Below are 24,267 nucleotides of genomic sequence, written 5' to 3'. Positions count from 1 at the left end.
AATGAGACAAATTGAGGTGGCAACAACATGAGACAAAGTGCGAGGAAGACAGCGGGATGAGCGATGAGCACGCGCAGCGACGGAACAACGGGGGAAGGGAGGGAAAAGGCAACATTGCTCCATTTAATATTTGTAAATATATGCAAAGAGCTAAAGTGTGAAGAGAAGAGACAAGACGTCCTGGGTTAAAAAAAAAAAAAAAAAATCATGTGGATGTCAGCGGGGAAATAGGAAGACAGGAATTTGTAAGCCTCTGCTAGTGGCGGCTTGAAAGACGGACAGAGGGAAATACTTCAAAACAAAGAGCCTGTCAGGCCGCGGAGCGTGCGTTGATGTGTCGGCATTAATTACTCCCACTGCTGGACCGCGTGGCCGTTAAAGGCGGGCACTGCCACGCATTTCCTTCATCACTGATCGGGAAAATTAACAATCAATTATTTCTTCATTGTTAATATGATGACACTTATTCAGGGTTACTTTTCTTGAAATTATTTTCCAGGACTATTTCATCTCTATCAACTAACGAATTCCGCCCCCCAAACTTGGAGAAGTGTGATTTTCTAAAATTGTACCTTACATTTTGTATATTCAACCAGATTGATTTCATGTTACCAAATACCAAAAAAGTGATATGGAAACGCTGGGCAGAAGAACTGTTCAAAGAGAAGATGCAATTTGATTGGTTGGTAGCGTCATGTGGGTGCCAATTACTCAAATGTTTTTTTTTTTTTTTTTTGCTATTAGCGGCAGAGGTTGGCGGCTACCCAATGAGAACTGTACGTCATTAGCAGCTTTGCGGCATGACATAAAAGTACACCAGCTAGCTCAAATTCCACACCGCGCCGAATGAGGCCTTCCGGTGTACTCACGTCGGTGTCGTGGTGCGTCATGAGCACGGCGAAGTTGGTGAGGTGGCTGCAGGAGCAGGTGGTGTGAGTGCCGTTGGTCTCCAGCAGCCTGCAGCCCTGCGTGGACCACTGGCCCGTCATGGAGCGCTCCGAGTAGTTCCAAAAAGAGCAGTTTGGGCTGTAGTAGTTCTCCAACTGGGGGAGGAAAACCCCAAAGTTAAGAACGCTTCACACTAAATCACTATTCTGATAAATATTGCGTTTGTGGAATAAGAGTTAATCCACTCGTTTTTAGCCATCTCTGGGGGCGGCCATTTTGTCACTTTTGTCGACTGAAAATGACATCACAACTAGTCAGGGCTCAGGTAACGACCAATCACAGCTGACCTGTTTTCTGAAGCTGTGCCCTGAATAGTTGTGATGTCATTTTCAGTCGACAGAAGTGACAAAATGGCCGCCCACTGAGATGGCTAAAAACACGTGTGGATTTAGTTGCTTAACTCAAATTCCACATACGCAATATTCATCCGAATGCCGTGTTTCAACTAGCGGTCCTGCTTGGAACATATTCTTGAAAAAAAAAGATGTTTGGCTTGATTTCCCCCCTTGAAAGAACTCTTCACTATCTACTGCTTGTTGTGAAGTTGACTGCTGTTTTCCAGCACTCGCCGAAAACCTGCCTTGCACATTAGAGGTCAGCGAGGCACCCACCTGTAAATGTTTGAGCGTGAAGACCACGGGCTCGGTGAGAAACACGCGGCTGGACTCCTTGTTGATGGAGGCCGAGATGACGTGGGAGTTGACCGCCAGGCGCCTCCGGCCGTGGGCCGACTGCGCGTCCATCTTGACTGTGGCGTTCTCGGTGGACAGGAAGGAGCCCAGGTTCTTGTACAAGATGAACACCACCTTCACCTGCCCTGTGGGAGACAGCGAAGAGGAACAGAAAGTAAAAACGGGAGCGCAAATTGAAGCAAAAAAAAAAAAAAAAAAAACGGGGGCGTAGTATGCTAATGGCGCTAAGAGTGACAGATATGGAGGGCGGGGAGTGACAGGGCGAGGGAGCGGGAGACAAAGAGAGGGAGTTAGTGAAGGTTAGAATGATGGGAAGGAGCGTTTCATTTTAACGGGTGGCGGCGAGCGAGATTTAATGCGGAGGGCAATGGAACATTCATCCCTCAAGCATTCGCGGATCTCTTATTATTCCGTATGAATATTTCATGTGCGTTTGTTTCAATCATTCTAATCTGGTTGCCGAGCGCAGACAGACAACAGAGGAGGGATTGGGATGAGAGCGGAAGATTGCTAAGATTGCCGGGTGCGACCGGCGGGCCCGATTGTGATCGACATGCCTGCCCGGCCATTCTATTAAGGCTCCAAACCGTCGCCAAGTGGAGGAAAAAAAAAAAAAAAAAAAAAAATGGTCTCAGCGCTTTTCGTTAATCTGATTAGCCTGTTATTATGAAGCACTAACTCAGTCGCTGCTTTAGGCGTGCATAAAAATGCAAATGGACTGTGAAAAGAGTGAGTGGAGTGTTAAGGTAGACCGAGGTGGGCAAAGCGTGGCCCGCGGGACACTTACGGTCTCCTGTGTTCTTAACTCATTCACTGCCAGAAATTTTCAGACCCTCTTTTACCCTAACGTTTGAAAAAAAAAAAAATTGAAGAAAATATAAATAAATTCCTGGGACTGAATGGCCGGACCGTGAAAAGACAAGTAAATCCGTCAATGGCAGTGAATGAGTTAAATGCGATCCACCGAGCGCTTATGTTATCAAGACTTCTGTAATATTTGTTGCATTCATTGAAACATACATCAAACCCTAAACCAGGAATGTACATCAAACTAACACGACTTCTACTGTGTTAGAGAAATCGAAAATGTTACAAATATTCTCCTGCGCCTGTGAGATTGAGATTTTGCGTTGCTGACCGTTGCGACTGTACTGCTTGATGGTGGACGCCGACAGATGGATGCTGCTGTCGTTGGCGTGGTTGAGAGGGAAGGACAAGTCCTGCAGGTCCATCTCCGTGTTCAGGACGTGCACCTCCAGATCTTGTGGGGGAGGGTGGGAGGGGGGATTGGGGGGCGACAAAACATCATACGTTCAGAATCAGATGATCCCGTTGGCAGCCATTTAAATGGAATATGGAAAAAACATACATATACTGCTGTAATGTGATTATTGAGGGACCAAAGTGTAGTTGTTATTCTTCCAAATAATAATACAAGAACATTGAAAAGATAGGTCATGCAATTCAGATTTTTTTTTTCTTTTTTAATCTCATATTGTATATTTTGCATTTTTTTTTAAATTATATTATCATGACTGTAATCTGTCAAAGTTCAATATTTTTTCCCCCGTAATGTAGGTCCCGGAACTGAAAACATATAAAAACGTCTATCACATGACGATGTCTTATACAAAAAAAAAAAAAAAAAAAATGAGGAAGTTTCTGTGTAGGTCTGCAAAGTGTTGCTCACCAATGTTGGCCGCTCGGTCGGAGAAGCGAGACCCGTACATGTTGTTGGCCAGGAGGAAGGCTCCTTTCTCCAGGATGTCCAGCAGCATGGTGGCCGTGTGCGCCTGCTCCGTGCCGTTCATGTCCTGCCACGAGTCCAGCGCCTCGGGACGGAGGAGGTTGTCCACCGTCTGCACCACCGCCTGCCGCACGCAGCACATTATCGTGTTCGCCGCATGCTACTACTTCCGAACCAATCGTTCAATGTTTCAAAAGTTCCAATTCCAGTTCCATTCCCATTTTCTCAACTGATTCAAATGATTCCAACTTCAAAAAGTGCAGCTCATTCAAGTCATCTTCCAAAAGTCCAAAAATGAAATGCCCAAACCGCCAACTTCCACATTTTCTTTTTTTTTTTTTTTTAAATCGCTCAAAACATTCCATGTCTCAAATTGTACAAATGAACATTTGAGTGCATTACACAGCATTTCAATTAATTTTCAACGAAGAACGTTGTACATACAGTATGTACCTCCTACATTCTTATTTATTGACCAATTCAAACCATTGCAAACGTTGAAAATGCACAACTCTTTTATTCTTTATCTTGCCGAACCTGTCTTCCTCCCTAGCCTACATTTTGTATCTTCTCCATGACAAACTTATCACGCATTCTATTTCCCAAATAAAATTCATTTAATGGCAATTTTATTTGAATAGCCTGTTTGATGACTCATGTAATTCTCTTCCAGAGGGCCTCTCAGAATGAAAGATTGACTCGGTCGGTTGTTCCATGGCAGGCAGGCAGAGCTTTTTTTTTTTGTTCTGCTCATAAAAGCAACATTGCATTCAAATTGGCTCCATCATTGGCAAATCGTGTCAAAAATAGCATGCACGGGCCATTCTTCAAGCAACAACAGCTTATGTGGTGTCATGTAACAGTGTGCTTCAGAAAGGTCACAGAGAAAAGAAAGCCACGTTTCATCATTACAAGGACAAACACGGGCGGGCGCACGCACGCACACACACACGCACACACTAAAACAGTGTCTTTCCGTGATATTACGTTACGGGTTTCTGGGAAGCGCAGGTATTGCTGAAAAATCAAAACGCTTCAAATACCAATGTCAAATGGCATGTTTGCCAGACATTGTTTCTCAGGGTCCATGTTGGGGGGGGATTATGACTTAAAGCGGAGAGTCAACCCAAACATGTTTTTTTTCCAAGAATTTTTCAAGCTATAATATAACGGAACATGGGGCGTGATAAGAAAGGAGATATGTTTGAGCTGTATTCTGAAAATGAATTCAACTTGTAAGTCAAAGTTAAACTGTACATTTCAAATACACAAGTCATGAGTAAACGTGACTTTAAAGTGGAAGTCAATGCAAACATATTTTTGTCAAGAATATGTTCCCAGCAGGCCCTCTAGTTGAAACACGGCATTCTGATTCATTTTGCGTTTGGGGAATATAAGTGAAGTAGCAAAATGCACTAGCTCTTAACCATCTCCGGGGGCGGCCATTTTGTCCTCTGTCGACTGAAAATGACATCACAACTGCTCACAATAACCAATCGCGGCTGACCTGTTTTCTGAATCTGAGCCGTGATTGGGCGTTGAGAGCAGTTGTGATGTCATTTTCAGTCGACGGAAGACAAAATGGCCGCCTCCAGAGATGGCTAAACACGAGTGGATTAAACCTTATTCCAGAAACGCAATATTAATCAGAATGCCGTGTTTCAACTAGCGGCCTTGCATAGAACATATTCTTTAAAAAAAAAAAAGTTTGCTTCTGCTTTAAAGTCACGTTTACTCACGACTTGTGCATTTGAAATGTACAGTTTAACTTTGACTTACACGTTGAATTAATTTTTTTTGCCACGAAATGTATTGTCCTCATAATACAGCTCAGACATATCTCATTTCTTAGCACGCCCCATGTTCCGTTATATTATAGCTTTAATCAACTGCTCTTGAACTCAAATTCAACCTGCCAATTGCGACAGAAACTCTTAATTAGAAAACAGCAACGAGGCTCCCTGAGGATTCATATTCCTTGTGTGGAAGTGTGGAAAGTTGGCAGACAAAAGAGAACATGTACCTGGATGTAGGCCCGACATGTCCGCTCTCGCTTTTGGAACTGGATGAACGGAAAAATAGTCAAGAATTAAAGACCCCCCAAAAAAACCCCCATCGATCGATACGACTTCCCGCGCGCGTGCATCCCGGCCCACCTTGTTGTAGTTGCGTGCGGCCGACTCCTTGTTGCCGGGCCTGAGGGACTGCAGCTGGGCGTCCAGGATGTCCAGCAGCTGCTCGATGAGTCGCACCGACGAGCTGATGTCCCCCGCCTGGATCCGCCCTCGCGTGTGGTTGGCCAGCTCGCCGGCGATGTTCGCCGCGTTCTCGCCGCTTTTGATCTTGGTGGCGAAAAGTACACAAACACGTTTTCTAAACGAAGAGGAGCCGGCGCTAACAACGCGCTTTGATTCCGCAGATTTCAAACTGTGCGGCTTCACGCGTCGAGTGGAAGCAAAAAGAAAGCAACGCGCCTTTTGTGTCTCCATAAAAAAAAAAAAAATCTCTCTTGAGTTATCATTTTCCCTAGACCCTCAGAGAGGGATCTTCATCACAGCTCCTCTTGTAAACAAACCGTGTAGTACACACTGTCAAGTTGAAGCTCAGTTCACAAATCACACCCAGAGCGACTACTTTTGCGCGGCTGCTATCGATCGTTGCCAAAAGCAAGAGATTATTCACGGCGTGAAACTTTCCATTCTCCACCAAGAACGTGCGCAGGCAACGTTCGTCACGCCTAAATAGCCTCAAGAGACGCCCTTTTGCAGTTATTTAGTCGATGAATTGATTGCGCAATAATAATTCCATGGCGAAGTCTACGGAGTGAGGTAGCTGGCAAAATGACACGCGTGATTAACCATTCATCTCCGTAATAGTAAAAATGTGTGTTGAAATTATTTCCGTGTGAGTATGAGTCCAAATTTTTCTGGTGGGTACAAATCAGAACTAGCCGAGCCGCGATTCCTCCACCCGCGCATGCGTCAAGAAGAAAACCAAGACGGCGAAAGCTAGCGGCTCGGACGGAGCTTCCAACAGCTCAGGTGACGTTTCTTCACAGCAGGTAAAGTCAACATTGTGTATCTAATTTAGCAATAATAATTCATGTCATAAAAAAAAGAATAGCTTTGGACTCACAGGCTTGTAGATTGCAGGCTAATGACGCCTTTTACTATTAGCATTAGCACGTGGCTAGTGTTGGCCGTCTCCATGCGCTAAATGACTCCATTTATGAATCGATAAAGTTAGGGTGTCAAAAGACTTCACATTTTGCATGCCAATGCTAACTAGCACTAGCCATTAATTTGAAAATCAAAATCATCATTTGAGGAACTACCTTACTTTTTAAAGTAAGTAATCTGTAAAGTAAGCAAATTCTTCTTTCAAGGTTAATGTGGCAACACTTGTGACAATTTTGGAACGCTCAACACGCCCCGGGTCAAACCGACCCATTAACATTATACCTGCTCCCGAGAAAAATCATACCGGGAGGCTTACTGAACACATTCTTAAATTAATACACTTTACTTTTTGATTGGCGCTGACTGCGTGAGCCGCTTCCTCAAAAGTAATGGAACTTCACTTGACTTCAAGTGGACGAGAGTTGAGTTAATGAAGTATAAAGAGCAGATGGGTGGTAATGAAAGGCCAGCTCAAATGAAGCGTGTATATTAATAAGGGCCAGCCTTGGAGATATGTAAATAGACGAGGAGGCACGTGGGGAAGCGTGGACGCGGGCCAGGAGGCCACTAGGAGGCCAGGAGAAGCGAACTCCGGGGTCTCACCTTCTGGGCTACCTGGTTGACCCACGGGGAGGTGCAGTTGCTCAGGTCAGGACCGCGCGGGTTCCACATGACCTGCTCGGCCAAACACTGGAAGGAAGCGATGCCTGGAGACCAGCACAGTGGAGGAGAGAAGATGCATTAGGTGTGCGCAATTAAAGGAAAAAAGTGTGTGTGTGTTTTAAATGAAATTCATTTCAATGTTTGATATCGAGCAGGGTTGCCCAAGTTTATTCAGCTGAAGAGGTCGTAATATATTACAGCAACAGTGACATTGAAAAGCTCTTTGCCAAGAAAATATGTCCCTCCTTGACAACGCAACAAAAAGTAACAGAGCGTTTGAGGTCACGTCCGGTGTGCCTCAAGGGTCTGTGCTTAGCCCCAAGGTTTTTCTTTACTTACATGAATAACCGGTAATGCACTTTGTGCTAAACTCTTTGCAGATCATGACAACCTTTATGGCAATTTTAGTCATTTCCATGATCTCAGAAAGCAGTCCAACTTAGATGCAGTTTATCGTTGGGCGGTTGGAAGTACAGAGGTGACACTAGATACATGTTCAATTTGGTCCCTGACCACAGTTGTACCTCGAAACACTCACATCTTAAATCATCCTTCTCTATTGAAATGACATTAGTCCGTTTCAGCCTCCCCAAAACAACTAAAAATGTTGTAATGTGTTTTTTACACAGTAATGACACAGTTAAGCAAAATCTAAAGTCAAACAGTTTTTGCCAGATTTTTTTCCTTTTTTTTTTTTTCCCTTCGAGTGTGTGCGTCTCGGCCACCTCGGGGCAGTATAATACAAATAAACATGGAGGCATCGCAATTTCTGAGTAAGCCATCTTGAAATGAGTCATTCTTTGCTGAGGATAAAGAATACGGGATATGCCCGTGATTACATATTATTTGTCGACGTGCTGCTCCACCAATTGTGTTCAAATACCTGTTGCTGAGAGGTTATAACACCGAAATACTGATGCTGTTTGTTAGCAGAAGTTAAGCGAACTTCTATTCGGTTGTTTTGAATACACAATGCGCAATTCTCTTTGTTATGATGTTTAGTTTGGCAGTTTACTTCAACTGGAAAGGAATAATCAGCTCCAAGTCATTTTTTGAAGAGTTTTCTAAACTGTCAAACTGAAACAACAACATCTTTTGTCTTCTCATTTTCTACAACATTATTTCATCATTTGTATTGTGTTGAAAATAGACTTTTTTTTTGCAATTCTATAACGGAGAAACGATTACCATTTTTACACTACCTACTCTATTTACTCCCCCAGAGAAATTGATTTAGGCATCCTTTTGAAGCTATCATTCTTTATAGCTGCTATGTTGTGAGAGTTGACCGTTAAAGGTCGTTAAGTAACGGAGGGGCGCTGGGAAACTGGGAAGTCGGGGTGGAGACGACGAGCTCGGAAATGGGCTTTCACGCTGTTTAAAAAAAAAAAGCAATGATTTAAAATGCACCCTAACGCAAAGCATGTACTCAGCGCACACGATAAAAAGACATCATATATGATCCCTCACTATCGTATAAAAGCAAACACCGCCCCCCCCCCCCCCCCCCCCCCCCGAACCCCAAAGGGAAGCGTCGTCTTCTACCCGGGCTGTCATTTCCATCCAGTGTGTTGTGTTTAGTGGAGCGGGTTCACGGAGAGGACAGCACTCCGGGATGAGCCCGGAGAAGCGCCTGTCCGCTACGAGCACAAACAACCAGCGTCGAGATGCAAACACAAGAGCGAAGAAAAGAGGAGAAGCGATTAAAGGCAACACAGCAAGCAAAAAGGCTTCAGAGACGATGCGCTGTTGCATTTAAACGCCCGATTTCCTGCTCTTGTCCGTCGCATGCAGATTGGCTTCGAGAGCTAATTTACTGCGGCTAATGTAACGTTAATGTATTCCCACTGAGCGGAGGGAAAAAAATAAAAAAATCCTGCACACGCGGCCAACAACAACACTAAGAGGGCGTGAAGAAGAAAGAAGAGTTCGCCCGGCTGCCATGTTTGGAAGAATAAAGGTAGACCAAAAAAAAAAAAAGGAAAAAAAGGAAAAAAAGAAGGAGATGAGGCCTGTGTTGCCTCGGCTTTCATTTCATTATTCGCCACTTTCAATCAGCTCGCTTTCTGTGGGAGATGAGCCTTTCATTTGTGGAGGAGAAGTTTTCATCTGCGAGTCCTCTGGGACGTTTGCCTGCTGGTCAGGACGACGCGACAAGACCAAAACTAAAGATAGATTTTTTTTTTTTTTCCCGCCCACACAGCATCACGCGCATGGGGGACATTTCGAGTACAGGAAAAACTCACATGCAATATAAAGTATTCCCCTTATTGCAAGCAATGTCTTTTATATCTGGATTTTTATACTACAGAATTGTAGTATTAAACATCTTTAATCAGTGCCAGTGCCACAAAAAAACGAAAAAATTTTTTTTTTTTAATAATTAATTAATTAATAATTTAATAATAAAAAAAAAAATCAGGATTGTACAGCAGTGCCTTGAAATCTCAAATCATCGTTCTCCATTGGAATTAATGAATGATATCAATCCAGCTTCCCCCCCAAAATAACAAAAAAAAAAGGATTCATGTGCTTTTTAATAAGTGAAACTCTGTAAAAGGAATGGGCAAATACCAATACAAGGAATCGGTATCAGTCCTTGTTTCACGGCATCGGGTACTCTTAGACGCTGACGATACCAGCCACTGATGCTGAGGGGGAATCATTAGAAAGAAACTTTGTTCACAAGTTTTTGTCATTATGTCAAATTGAAGTTTATATATCAAAAGTACTAGAGGTGTTGGTAGTGATGGGAAACTGAAGCTTCAAGATGCTTCATGAACCAGTTGCTGTATTTCTTTTGACTCCTCAAGTTGGTTCGAAGAAAGGAGTTTAAGAAATGGCAAGTCAGTGTGAGAGGGGTCAAAAAATACAACTGGTGCCTGCGTGGGTTTTCTCCGGGCACTCCGGTTTCCTCCCACATTCCAAAAACATGCATGGTAAGTTGATTGGACTGTCTAAATTGCCCCTAGGTGTGATTGTGAGTGCGGATGTTTGTCTCTGTGTGCCCTGCGATTGGCTGGCAACCAGTTCAGGGTGTCCCCCGCCTACTGCCCAAAGACAGCTGGGATAGGCTCCAGCACGCCCCGCGACCCTTGTGAGGAGAAGCGGTACAGATAATGGATGGATGGATGGATGGTTCATGACGCATCTTGAAGCTTCATCTTCACATCACTAGGTATCGGTATTCGGCGAGTACTCGAAGAGTGAATACTCATACTATTTGGTTGTTTTATATACACAATGAAAAAGTGTCCAGTAAGTACAAAGGCTTTTCCCTTACCGAGAGATCCTTTGGGACACGGGCGGTCCACCGTCTCCCCTCTTAGCGTGCTGGGCCAATGGACGCCTCGCACCAGCTTGCTCTCGCAAACGTGGGGGCCCTGCGAGGACGGCGGCGTCCATCGGGTGACGGGCACGGTGGCCGTGATGGCCCGAAGGTCGGGGTGCTTGTTAATGGAGCCGATGGGCCGCAGCGTCGGGGCCACCGGCCGGGCGGTGGAGGGGCTGGCGCTGGAGGTGAAGGGCCGGGCCGGGAGGGTGGTGGTCACCTGCGTGGTGGTCAAAGGACCTGTGGGAAACATGGAAATATTTCGATTTTCCAATACCATCATGGGAATATTTGGCTTTTGAGCGAAATTTCAGGATGAACCAAAACCTCATAGGTGGACTTAATTTGACCCTCTCTAAAGTGTTGAAAGCACTTTAAATTGTTCAGTTTTTTTTTTTTAACTTGCTGTTCTCTAACAAGGAGCTGGGGTGGTTGTAGGGCCTTGGCCACCTGGTGGCAGTATAACAAAGACGTAGTGTACACGGACAGCCTCAGGTCCTCAGTAAGCCGCAATAATATGAGTCGTTCTTCACAGGGGATAAAGAATATATTTCTGTGAGTATTGTTATACTACCCGTCAACATTTGTTGTTCTCCACCGGAAAATATCTTTTGCATCCAGAATTATAACAGCGCAACACAGATGCTATTCGGTACTTCATCTATGGCGTTTCCCGTTATGTGTTAGCATTCGGCTAGCAGACTTTAAGGCAAGTTATGGGGTTGATTTAAATAATCATATACGAATCTGCCAAACTTGACTTCACTGCCACCATACAGCTAAAAAATTTTGCTTGCAAGTAAAAGCCCCAAAAATTGTCCGGATGACAATAAGTCACTCGTATCTCCAGGCAGTACCGCAGTAAGACGCCGGCAACAAAAAGCTCCAAATAAGATCAAGCATGAGAGACGCATGTGAATAAAGGATAGGATGTCAGCCCGAGGTTCAAAAGAGAATACCAAATGGCACTTCTGAAAGACGGCCCTGGTCATAATTGGGGTTACAAATACTTTTCGGGGGCCCTTCAAAGAGTCCTCCCCCAGAGAGCGTGCCTGGGGTAGAAAGGGGGGGGGGGGTGATGAGATGGTGAGGGGGCCTCATCACAAGTCAGGCAGAAGTAAATAATTGATCAAATGTACGGGAGAAGTCACCATCACTAACAACAAGACTTAATGGGAAGATAAAAGTCGCGCATCACAACGGCAAAATCCTGAGTGATCAAACGCAGCGGCGCACATCTGCGCACATCTGCGCATCGCTCACACAAGACCTTCATGTGGCTCCAACTCCGCCGGAGCTCGCCTCTTACACGGACGCGCCGCCAAGATGCTCATCTCGTCCTCCTCTTCCTCCTCCCACCCCACTTGCTTTATCACTCCGCCGCCACTTTTTCATTATCTACGACACGGAGCGGTTGAGACGGGCCCCCAACTCCCCCTCCCCTCCCCCGCCGCTGCGACAACAGCTGGAGCTTTAAAAGCGGCCTGTTGGCGCTCGCTGCAGACAGATGTCGACGGGAATAGCGGCGAGGAGAGGTTCTGAGGGTTGACCAATCAAAACAGTCAACCGGGAGTGAAACGGAATGCTAATTTGAAGGCAGCGCGAACACTAGTCTAATGAGATCCTCACGACAAGAGTTGTATCAATGAACAAGAGAGAGCGGTATTAATCTAACCGGGACGTATTGCGGGAAATGGACTTTGTTATAATTTGGATGATTATGGCGCATAGCTAACAAAAACCCCAAACTCACCGTTGCCAAACATTCAAATAAAATATGTATAAACTAGTGCTGTCAAACGATACATCTTTTAAAACTAATTAATCGCAAAATTTTCCATAATTAATCGTATTTTTCAACTACAATTTTTTTTTTACGAAGCTTGGAACCGTTATATACTTGAGTAAAATCTTGGAATTAATGCGGAAAGACGGTTCTAATAGCTTTCTTCGATCCTTGAATACGATTCTTTTCCTGTAAAATACAACAGTTGAACGACACACCAAAGACGTACAACTAATATGGTATTTGAATTTGGCTGTGCAAAGTGTGCAAATTATTTGGGATTTCTCCAACGCGCCGTGCAGCAACTTTTTTTTAAAAGCAAAACTACGTAAAAGTCCGTCTTTGCGACAGTGACTCTCCTCTAAGTTTGGCCGCGGAGTGAGCAGAGGTCAGCTGCTACAGGAAGCAAATAAAACTGAGTTAACTGAGTTAACTTTTTTTAGTGCGTTATGAAGTTTAAATTACTCTCCATAGTTAATGCTTTCATTTTGACAGCCCTAGTATAAACTTAAAACATACATTTTATGACAGAGATTGGGCGCCAGTTGTCCTTCTGTTTCATTTCTGTTCTGTTTTTGAACTGCTTTAAAAAGAAATGAACCGATCAAGTGAGTCAAGTGTAAATAAAAAGCACGTGGAAACAGAAGTAATCTGAATCTGAAATTAACGCCGTAAATGATGCAAAGCGATCACACGGGGAGGATTTGAAAAAAAGAAGAAAAAAAAAAAGAAGATAAAGGATGCAAGAACAGCAATGTTGACTGATGCCACCTAAATACATTTTTTATACAAATAAAATGCGAGCAGGTGGAATAAATCTCACCCCGAGTCAACTGCCGTAGGCAACGTTTCATTAATAACATTTGCTGTCACAGTCGAGAGCAGAAAGGTTTCATTTTATTTGCAGTGTCAACTTTTAATAGCCGCCTGTCGCTTTCGGATTGATTTCGCGACTGGGAGGGGTCTCGCCCAGGTTCATCTTGGTCATTTGCAACTTTTAAGATTGACACTAATTGCTCTTCTAACTTTTACTACAACCGTCAAAGGGCCGCGGCGCCAACCTGCGGTGGGGTCCGGCGGCCCGAATTCCAGCGGGTAGCGCAGCACGTTGTAGTTGTTCCACACGTAGAGCTGGTTGTCGCGGGGGTTGTAGTCCACGGAGGAGATGTACTGGTACGGGTTGGGGAAGGCGATGTTGACGGGCTCCTCGCGCCCGTGGTTGGTGTTGTAGGCGTACATGAGCAGGTCGCCGCCCGCCTCGCTGTCGTCGTCCTGGTAGACGGAGCGCACGGCGTAGAGCACGCCGCACGCCATGAAGGCGTTGGACGCCACCCGCTTGTCGAAGCTGGTCTCCCACGTGCCTTCGAAGCGCAGCGTGTAAGGATTGACCTGGTGGGGGGGAAAAAAAAAAAAAAAATGTTCTATGCAAGCCCACTAACAGTTGAAACAGGGCATTCTGATAAATATTGCGTTTGTGGAATAAGTGTTAATCCGCTCGTTTTTAGCCATCACTGGGGGCGGCCATTTTGTTTTCTGTCGACTGAAAATGACATCACAACTGCTCACAATGACCAATCACGGCTCAGATTCAGTCAACAGGTCAGCCGTGGTTGGTCGTTGTGAGCAGTTGTGATGTCATTTTCAGTCGACGGAGGACAAAATGGCCGCCCCCAGTGATGGCTGAAAACGAGTGCATTTGGCTGCTTAATTTATATTCCACTATTTTCCACTTTATATTCCGCTTTGCAGTCAATACGATAAACATAACATTTGAACTGCACCAACAGCACCTATTGATCGACGCTTGCTGATGAATTTCTTCCTCTAAATGACAACGTCAAAGCGAAGGAATAACCGCGCGTATTCTCAAAAGCATTAAACCTTCACATTGGCCGTCAGACATTCTGTTGCGCTCTCGCTTCTGTTTAATGTGGCGTCAAAGTGCGCGCGTCGGCACAAAGCCGACGTCGGAATGAGCGTGGCGAATTATCAAAGTCAGCAGAAAACAAACAATTTGGCGATGATGAACGGCATCACTTTGAGCCGGATTACTTTTTCATTCAAATTAGAGGTAGCAATTCATTTTTAAGGTGAGAAATTACAAAAAAAGGGAAGAAAGGACAAAACACGATGTGCTTGCATGCTAATTTTGTCGAACCTCAAGTATCATACAGTGCACCTATGCGCGTACTTTTGTGCGCTGTTATGCCGTAAAAATCCCAGCTCCATCTAAGGTGACACGTTAGCGGAGCAGTAGCTAACGTTGGCCATACGTTGGGTACATATGGCGAAGATTCACAACACTAGTTAATCCCATCCACAAATTTAGATTTTAGAACATACTTTCTTGACGCCAATTTCCTATTAGCCAAGGCTTTGGCGCCATCTTGCGTAATCTTATATCATTATAGAAAGACCACAAAAAAGGCATAGGTGGGGATCGGTTTCACAGAATAAAATGCAAACTGCAAATAGGTAAAAAAAAAAAAAAAAAAAAAAGGAATTAGGGGCAGAATAAATTTTTCGCCCATTTTTGGTATTAGTATTGGTTTACAAAAATATGACATCCACTAGATGGGTTTTGGTGATTTGGGTTTTGATGAATGAGAGGATCAAACAATGCAGCCCGATTATTTTTCAAAGATACGACAACTTTTCCCCATTTTATGCTCGGTGTAATCTCATTGCGACATTTAACCTTCCGCCATTGGTCAAATGAGATTTCCGGCTTAGTTTAATCCCCCCCTGCCGTGCCTCGCCGCGCCGCGCCGCTCTCGCACCTGGCTGACCACCAGCCGCCCGTTGTTGGACTCGGTGGCGTAGATCACCCACAGGCCGTTCTCGTCCACGGCGAGGTCAATGTCCGACTTGCCGCCCCAACGGTACGGCGACGTGTCGTGGTAGTTGGCGTTGGTGATGATGGCCTCGCCGCTCTTGATGCGCGTGCGCAGGTCGTACTTGACGATGTTGCGCGTGCGCTCCTTGTTGTAAAACACGGCGCCGTCGTACACCACGAAGCCCGTGCCGTCCACTCGGTTGGGCAACCTGTGGGGGGGTGAGCACATTAGCCGAGGCCCTACTACAAGGGGTCCTATGGTGAGCAAAGGTGGGGCGTTCTTGAGCAGAAAAAAAGTTTGGAAAACTTTCCCTTACTATGTAGCACATTATAATGATATTTTTACAGGGCCTGAAAATATAAAAGTCTCAAGGGTATAAAAACAAAACCTTACAGTTAGTTATACATGGTTAAGCAGGGATGTAACGATGAATCGAAAATCAATTTAAAATCCATTCGCCTTGATTAATCGAAAAATCGAGTTGCTTAAATTCATTGAGAAAATGATGTCTTGAGCAGAAAAAAAGTTTGGAAAACTTTACCTTACTAAGTAGCACATTATAAGGATATTTTTACAGGGCTTAAAAATATAAAAGTCTCAAGGGTATAAAAACAAAACCTTACAGTTAGTTATACATGGTTAAGCAGGTATGTAACGATGAATCGAAAATCAATTTAAAATCCATTCGCCTTGATTAATCGAAAAATCGAGTTGCTTAAATTCATCGAGAAAATGATGTCTTGAAACGTTTTTTTCATTCCAGATGCATAGCGCATTTTGAATGTCTAGTGCACAGAGGCAAGCATGGTAGCAACTTTCTCAAAATCGAGAATCGGGAACTGATAATCGAAAATCGAATCAAATCGGGGCTTGTGTGAATCGTTACATCCCTCTAGTTAAGTGATTTGAACCCGGATGTGACACGGCACAGCTGCGTTTGCCAATCTGCTCACTTGTAGGTGGTGGTGGCTCGGCTCTGTTTGAAATCCTCCCAGGAGGCGTACTCGAAGAGCATGTCGGTGCGGTATGGGGTCCAGGGCATGACGTAGAGGCGGTCGCCGGACTGCAGCGGGTCCTTGCACCACGCGCCCGCCTGGTGCTCGGCCTCCTGCAAAGAGCTGGGCGCTTGCACGCGCAGCAGCGTCCCCGGGCACACAAAGACTGCAGCGGGAGAGGGAAGGAAGCGCAGTGGAGAAAGCGGACACAGAGTGACGGTTATGTCATCATTAAAAAGCTATGGCGGGGATGGGGAGGGAGCGCGGGGGGGGGGGGGGGTAGGTGGGGGGTGGCGGCGTGGGGGGAGGTTCAAACTAAAAAAAGATCAGGGTCGATAAAAGTTAGTTGGGAATTTAAAATAAGGACACAAAGGATAGGATGATAATGGGCAGCAGCAGAGTGAGATGAGATGCATTATCAGCTCATTTGTAGGACATCGGCGTCGTGCTCGTCGGGATTTGATAAATGGGGAGCGCTCCGGCGGACGCTCGCTTCCCGCTTAGGTGTAGTCTCTAATCACATTCATCTCGACTCGGCCTACTTTTTTTGGGGGGGATTTGATTGCGCAATTTTAACTCAAAGGCCTTTCCGTTTGGAGAGGAAAAACAGTCAACGTGAGGCTTGTTTTATTAGGACCCAATTTGGCTCACAGGTGACAGGTTTTCCACAAAACGGTGCCAAAAAGTTGGGAAGGTCGCCAAACTACACGATCTGGATGACACCGCTGCTTTTGGTAGTGCCAAAAAGTGGTACGGTGTCTAAAAAGGGGTACGGGAGGAGTCAACTTCACTCCTTCGAGGTAAAACCTACACTCACCTTCCTCATATGATGAATTATTAGACGCCAAGGTGGCGGTTTGTACCTTTTCCAACACAAACTCTATAAAAACACGTTCACCCTAAGTTACCACCCCAAGTAAGCTAGCATAGCTAGCATACGGACTTTTTAAACGAAATTTTGCTCGTTGTTTGAGTCATTTTAGTAAGCTACTTTTAACGTCTTTTTTGGGGGAGGGGGAATTGCACAAAATGTGCTATATAAATAAAGTTGCCGTGCCTCGCGCACAAATATGTTGATCTCTCAGTGTCACAACCAAGTCATTCTTATGACAGCTAACTCTCAAAAATATAAACAATGTCGTGATTTCTAAAATCATTTCTGTCGCCCAAGGTGCAGTAAAACCGACCTCATGTGATGACTTATTCGCCTTCGAGGTAGCAGTTTGTACCTTTTACAGGAACAAAAGTGTAAAAGGTGTTCGTAGGACGGTATTCCAAGTAAGCTAGCAACATATGCTAGGTCGGTGTTTTTAATGATATGAAGAATTGTAAATTGCTACTTTGAGGGGGCATTGGATGAAAACCGACTTTTTAAATTAGACTCCAAGGTATCCGTTTGTACCTTTCCCAGGAACAAGAGGGTCCAAAAGGTGTTCCTAAGTTACAAAGTCAGGTGTCAAGGGTACAAAATGAGTAACTTTGCCCAGACCAAACGTTTCTGGGGAGGAAGAAGCTAACACCAGAAGCTACTCCAAGTAGGCGTACAAAAGTCAACAAAAAATTGGAAAACGGACTCTCAGGAGTCCTTGTCTGTCCCTCCAGGCAAAACCTAAACGAAACCTTATATGATGAATTATTAGACTTCCAAGGTAGCCGTTTGTGCCATTTTCAGGAACAAAAGGGTATACTTTATATTCCCAAGTCGTGAAAGTCAAACTTTAAGGGAATAAAATTAGCACTGGGAGGCGTAAGAACCTAATGACAAAACATTGCAACCCTCAAGTACTTGAGACCTCAAACCAAGGCTGTTTTTTGTTTTGTTTTAATGGGACACTGACTTCGATTACAAAGGTGTTTTATTGATCATCAATCAGCAGAGACTGTTATTAATTAATGTTCAGTCTTCTGCTGTGGTGTGTGTTTTTTTTTTTATAAATTTGGGTCCTGGGAATGAACCAAGTTTCAGTTAGCTTGAGTTTTTTGCTTTACAGTCATGTACCCCATAGGGCGAATTACTGAGAGTCCTATAAAACCATGCAGAATTTTTCTGGGCTACAAAAGTAAAAAGTCTCAAGGGTACTTTTCATCTGGCTGCTTGTGGTTGTTTTCCAAACACAGGCCACGTTTTGACACGGGGAGTTAAAACGACAATGTGACACCGACGATCAAAATGCTGTTTTAGCCGCGCGCAAACGGTGGGTTTTGTTCCTGAAAAACGGCATTTTTGGACAACTGTGGGCAGGGTGAAGACTTTCCAACACTCCCGTATTCTGCGGTTGTGTGTAAACGGGGGGAATTGTGAGCGTTTTGATTGTGGTGGCAGAACCCCGCAAACATTTGAGTTGGGTTTGGCCATTTCGCCTATGATGATCAACACGCAAAGCTGAAAGAAAATAAAAGAGTTGGAGCCACTATAGGACCAAACAGCTGGGGGGGACTCCCTCCCCCCCTGCTGGTCACCTCGTGATTGAACGCGTCTCTGAACTAATTGGACACCGCGGGGGAGGTTTGGACACACGGGACGCAGCGCATGACATCCAAGCGCAGACGAATGCGGAGCACGCGCATACTGTATGTACACTCACGCACGGGCGACGGGGAAATTTCTGTCACACACCGATGGATGAGCGCGGGCCCGGACCGTGTTGAATATTGCATGGGGGTCTGGCGCAGGTGGAGAATGCTAACGTGAGTGTCTGCGTTGGGTCACGGAGGAATCGGCTAGTTCTGTCTTTTCCACTTGCGCGGTTGAATTTCCACCTCAATATCCTACTTGGCATTGAACGCATCGGTGGGAAAAAAACGACACACGCTAACAAACAGCGATAATGGAGGGGAAGGTACTGTTTAGAATTTAGGCCCGGAAACAGGATCAAATAAACTTAGCGTGTGTTTGTGTCAATTCTAGCGACGTTTATACTACAAATTTGAGGTATTGCGGGATTAGGCGCAACGACAGGGTAAACTAGCATTAGCATGTGTGTTTATTGGCGTCATTTCTAGCAATTTGTTATCAGAGCGAGTTCTTGGTAGTACTTCACTTGGTAGTCAATATCGCCGAGACAAGTAATTGTTTTTTTCAATTAATTTGAGTTTATTTGTCGGAATGATTAAAAAAAAAAAAAAGTTTTTTTTTTTTTTTTTTTTCAGAAGCTTCCGTAGTTCAAAGCGTTACATCACGCGCACTAATGACATGGCGGCAGATAGAGAGGAGCTAGTTTACGCACCGCAGTCAGTGTTGCCAAGTGACTTTTTCTCCCACTCCAATGACTGCTTTTCAAAAGACGAAACTTAAATTCCCACTAAGAGACAACAGAAGCGGAATTCTCTTCAAATTGTTTTGCCGATCTCAAGGAAGGAGCCCGATGGAAGGCAATCACGGAGTCAATCGCGGTGAACATTCCCAAAGACACGTGGCAGAAGCAGCGATTTATCGACACGATGAAAACTTTTGACCCGAGGTATGTGCTTCAAAGGTGCAGGTATTCAGCAGAGGTTGCCTTGACTCATTTGTACAACTGAAGAGTTCAAACTTAGGAGCAGACATTAATTCATCCATGTGAATGAATAACTATTCGTTTTTTTTATTTCTGGTTTCCAGGTGAAATTTTATCAAATTTATATTAATAGAATTCTGAATTATTACAAATTAAGCAATTAAGACGATTATTCGGAAAATAATCAGATTTTTAAAAAAATCAAAAATAGTCCTTGATGAGATCCTTGATAGCATTTCATTGCAAAATCAGACAACTCCAGTAAAACAAACAAATACAAAATTTGGGGGAAAAAAAATAAAAAATCTAAAATCAGATATCGGATTTTTTTTTGCAGAAAAAAAATCAAATTCAGAGATTTTATTAAAGCCATATCACCCGGCAGAAATACCGTAGCACGGCGATAATTCAATGCGGTACCTTGCAGAGGGGATTGACACTGGCAGGCAAAACAGGAATTAAATCAAGCGTGAGCACAAACAAACACGCAGACTCCTTCTACTTGACACGCACGATTGTCAAACCACAATGGAGGCCTCCGGGGTTTGCCTTTGCAAATACAAACGCGGGAGACTGAAATATGCAAAATAACGTTTGGAGTTAAATCCGGCCGAGCGATGAATCCCTCCACTAACGGCAACTCTGACTCCGGCGCGCCAGCCATCAAACGACATCTTCGTCGGTCCAGACACAGTGGGGGAGTAACACACATGAGGGGGAAATTTAAAAAATAAATAAATAAATAAATAAAAAAAACACATTGTAAGCACCGTGCCGGGTGAGATGTTATCAGAGCTGAAATGCTGCAGCGCGAGGGAGACGGCTGATAAAAGTAGGGCAGTGCCATAAAAGTATAATGCTGGTGTAAAAAGGAGAAATAAACAGCACGCACAAGGCGACGGACTTACCGGGTCCATGCCGGTGACCCATAAACAAAGCTGGGAATACTCGGCCTCAAGGTAGAATTAAGGACACAAACAAGCATGCAATCGCTCACGAAAAAGGATCAATTGCTAGAAAATGAAAGTATTAACATGCACGCCAGCGACCATCTCATCTGCATGACCGTTATCGTCTTATAGGATAGAAGATCGGAATTATTTTTTGACTTGTGACCGGTAATCTGATTTAAAAAAAAAAAAAAAAAAAAAAAGCAGTGATAACTAGTCATAAAATTCCATTCACAATATTAGGTACACCAGCACATGATTCAATACAAATACTGTCGGAGAAGTATTCGGCTAACAATATGCTAATTATTGAGGTTGTGGTTTGCCGTTTGCGATATGGCACCCAAACAACTCCGTATGATGGACCGCGGTTTTACAGCACTGCAAACTAAAACCACAATAACAAACACTAAAGGCGACACGAAAAAAAGAAATGACATTTGAATTGCTCGTGTGCAAATAGTTGGGTCTCTGGAGTGCCTGGCCCGACCCATCAAGTGTGAAATTAAGGTAAATCTGTTCTGTTTCTGAACGCGTGCCCGTAAACATGTCCTTCTGAATTATAGATGAATTGGACTGTTGCAATGTGGCTCATTTGTTACTACGGCAACAACTACAACAACTACTCCACTTGGCAGCTAGGCTAGCTAAGAAGCAGAGCTGCAGTGTTAGCACAAATGAGCTAACCATTGTTAGTAACAGTCTCCTCCGGAGGTTTACAATAACGCCACAAAAAGTCACTAGTTTTGTTGCACGCCACTTGTTTAAAAAAAATAAAAATAAAATAAAATAGTTGCTAGAGAGATTTGAAAAGTAACTCGGTTGGCAACACTAAGTAGGCTTTGCTTTTGTCATAAAAGCTTTAGCCCCGCCCTCGGTCGCCATTGGTAATGAAAAAATGATTTCAAAGACCTACTTTGCATGAGGCAAAACTGCTCCCCCAAAAATGGAGTCATTTAAACCAGATTGTAAATAACACTTTAAAAAAGTCATTTCATGTGCCGAATTAGAATTGTTGACCCATGTGAAGAGTTCAAATAACCAAATGTTCCAAATGCAACTTTTTCAAAACGTTTTTTTTATCTCAAGATTTTGCAGGTATACACTACCTAACGAAGCGTCCAAAGAGCATAGCCGGGAGTGACTTAACGGCGCTGAAAGTCAATCAAAAGCAGCCCGAGTGGGTGCCCTCTTGTCATTACATCAGACTGGTGGCGCCAATGCACTTAAAATAGTCTCATCCCAAATTGGTATTGGCCTCCGTTTTATCGGACTCACGGCAATAACACGAGCTGCAGTGTAGACCGCCTCAGTGAATGAACAAGCTCCAACTCTTGACAAGCAAAAATAAAGCTTTGCTCTGATGAGCTGCTTGGTGGGGGCCCCCCATGCTCTCAAATCTAAAACATTAATCCGTTCAAGTCTCCCACAAAAAAAACAACACACACACACACAAAAAAACCAGAACATTTGTTTTTAATGAAAAAAATAGCACTATAATATTGCCCTTTAAATAAGGTGAGTTAAAATGGAAGTCAACGCAAACATTTTTTTTCAAGAATATGTCCGATGCAAGCCCACTAGTTGAAACAGGGCATTTTGATAAATATTGCGTTTGTGGAATAAGTGTTGATCCACTCGTTTTTTGCCGTCTCCGGGGAGCGGCCATTTTGTCACTTTGTCGACTGAAAATGACATCACAACTGCTCACAGCGACCAATAACGGCTGACCTGTTTTCTGAATCTGAGCCGTGATTGGTCATTGTGAGCAGTTGTGATGTCATTTTCAGTCGACGGAAGACAAAATGTCCGCCCCCGCAGATGGCTAAAAATGAGTGCATTTTGCTGCTTAATTTATATTCCACAAACGCAAAATGAATCAGAATGCCGTGTTTCAACGAGTGGGCCTGCTGGCAACATATTCTTGAAAAAAATACGTTTGGGTTGAATTCCGCTTTAAATTCAATTCAAAGCATAAAAAAATCATCTGAAAGGCGGCTTGCATCTAAAAAAAAAAAAAAAAAAAAAAAAAAATCCATCAACTCAGACCCACTTCCTGTTTAGCTCGCCTCCCTCTCTCGCCCTCTAATTGAACGGTGATTGCAGCAGCGGGACGCCGTGGTGCCGAAAACCCAGCAGCGGATTTATAGTACACAACGCTATTATGACCACAGTACGAACAAGGTATTAAGTAACAGGAATTAGGAATTAATCATAAATCTTCAGATTAGGTATTATGCGGGTCTAGTTAGAGCAGGTTGGCCAGAGGAAAAGCCACGCGGATTTACGCCAGGCAGTCAGATTAAATCGATTAATTCTTGTTGGAGTGGGAATCTTGTTGTTTGTGACGGACAGCACTTATTTAGCCTCCAAACTAGCCAGATGGCAAATGAAATTTACCTTATCGGGGATTAAAGACACATCCTTTTTTTTTTTTTTTGGGCGATCACAATCCACCGCGGCCATTCGTGCGGCGCAGACGGGGAAAATGCTGCTGTAATAATTGACTATTCATCTCCATAATCCTTCTCGCAGGCACAGGTCAGCCTGCTACTTGTCAATATGAGTCTACTGCAAAAACTGGATTTTAGGAAAGAAAGGGGGAAAAAAAGCTTGCCCCCCTGAGTGAGGGGGAGTAATTTTCTAAATGGCTTGTAAAACAATTAAAAGGTGAGCTGCCTGGGGCTAAATTTAGGAATTTAATTTTGGATGCCTGATGTCGAGTATAAACAAATACCACAGCACCCTTGTTATTCACTTTTTGACGTCACATTGAGCGTTATATAACAATATGTAGGTTCTTGATTATAAAAGAGAATAAATATGTGTATTATATGTAGTTATGACTCTTACTGTCATATAATCTAAGCAGTGAACACCAATGATCACGTTGGATACAGTACATGCACTCTAACTCAACCTCAATAGGTGAAAATCCATGATCAGAGACCACATACAAATATATTTTTATATATATATATATTTTTTAGGTTTCACCCTTCCCACACGTTTAAAAAAATATTTTAAAAAAGCGTAAAATGTATTGGAATTATTGTCATATCGTACTGTAGTACCTGTGCCTTTAAGTGGGGGGTGGAGCCAGCCTGGTCAGGTGATGTGTGTATGTCATACTTTCATTCATGTATAATACTCTCAATTATATATAAAAATTCATTCATATTATATGTAATATATGAATGAGTATAATGTATATTGAGTTTGAATGCTTTTTTTTTTTTAAATTTGCCCATGCAGTTTGCGTTCTCGGCCCTTCTGACCTACCGCAGAGCGCCTGCTGCTCTAATTGAATCCCGCACCTGTTACTGGCAGATACAGCATATGGGCAGCAGGGGGCAGAATGGAGCACTGCGTGTTACCCCCGAGCCGCATGCTGAAAAGTTAATGGGCATGAAAGGGGGTTATGGCCGACGTGTGCGAGAATGTACCACAGCCAATTGGTGTGTGTTTCTCTCTAAGATTGTGGTTGTGAACAGTGTGGCACTGTGGCCTGGACAATTTAGAGTTGATTCAAGTTTAGCTAAATTCTTCATTGACAAAATAAATATTGTAGAGTATATTATACATCGACTGAAAATGTAAAAGCACGTTTTTACTTAGCAGACTGTGCTATGCTTATTTGTT

The 24,267-nt window shown here is 43.8% G+C and overlaps 1 protein-coding gene across 7 annotated transcripts in view; it reads right to left on the bottom strand.

The window, feature by feature from the left end:
* adgrl1a (adhesion G protein-coupled receptor L1a) overlaps nucleotides 1–24,267 on the bottom strand; it is a 195,178-nt gene that overhangs the window by 12,776 nt on the left and 158,135 nt on the right. For all 7 annotated transcript variants that reach the window (XM_086055035.1, XM_086055040.1, XM_086055036.1 and 4 more), the window contains 11 exons: nucleotides 16,137–16,344; nucleotides 15,127–15,391; nucleotides 13,408–13,735; nucleotides 10,513–10,800; nucleotides 7,170–7,273; nucleotides 5,544–5,729; nucleotides 5,411–5,449; nucleotides 3,331–3,511; nucleotides 2,779–2,901; nucleotides 1,560–1,765; nucleotides 870–1,043 (listed from right to left, as the gene is read on the bottom strand). In XM_086055035.1, coding sequence (XP_085911161.1) covers nucleotides 870–1,043; nucleotides 1,560–1,765; nucleotides 2,779–2,901; nucleotides 3,331–3,511; nucleotides 5,411–5,449; nucleotides 5,544–5,729; nucleotides 7,170–7,273; nucleotides 10,513–10,800; nucleotides 13,408–13,735; nucleotides 15,127–15,391; nucleotides 16,137–16,344 — 2,102 coding nt within the window. The remainder of the gene's footprint in view (nucleotides 1–869; nucleotides 1,044–1,559; nucleotides 1,766–2,778; nucleotides 2,902–3,330; nucleotides 3,512–5,410; nucleotides 5,450–5,543; nucleotides 5,730–7,169; nucleotides 7,274–10,512; nucleotides 10,801–13,407; nucleotides 13,736–15,126; nucleotides 15,392–16,136; nucleotides 16,345–24,267) is intronic.

This window comes from Filicampus tigris, chromosome 16, assembly GCF_054856515.1.
Source record: "Filicampus tigris isolate MCC_2025a chromosome 16, RoL_Ftig_1.0, whole genome shotgun sequence".
NCBI classification, from domain to species: Eukaryota; Metazoa; Chordata; class Actinopteri; order Syngnathiformes; family Syngnathidae; genus Filicampus; species Filicampus tigris.
The sequence above is the reverse complement of the archived record's forward strand: the minus strand, read 5'-3'. Positions and strand labels throughout refer to the sequence as shown.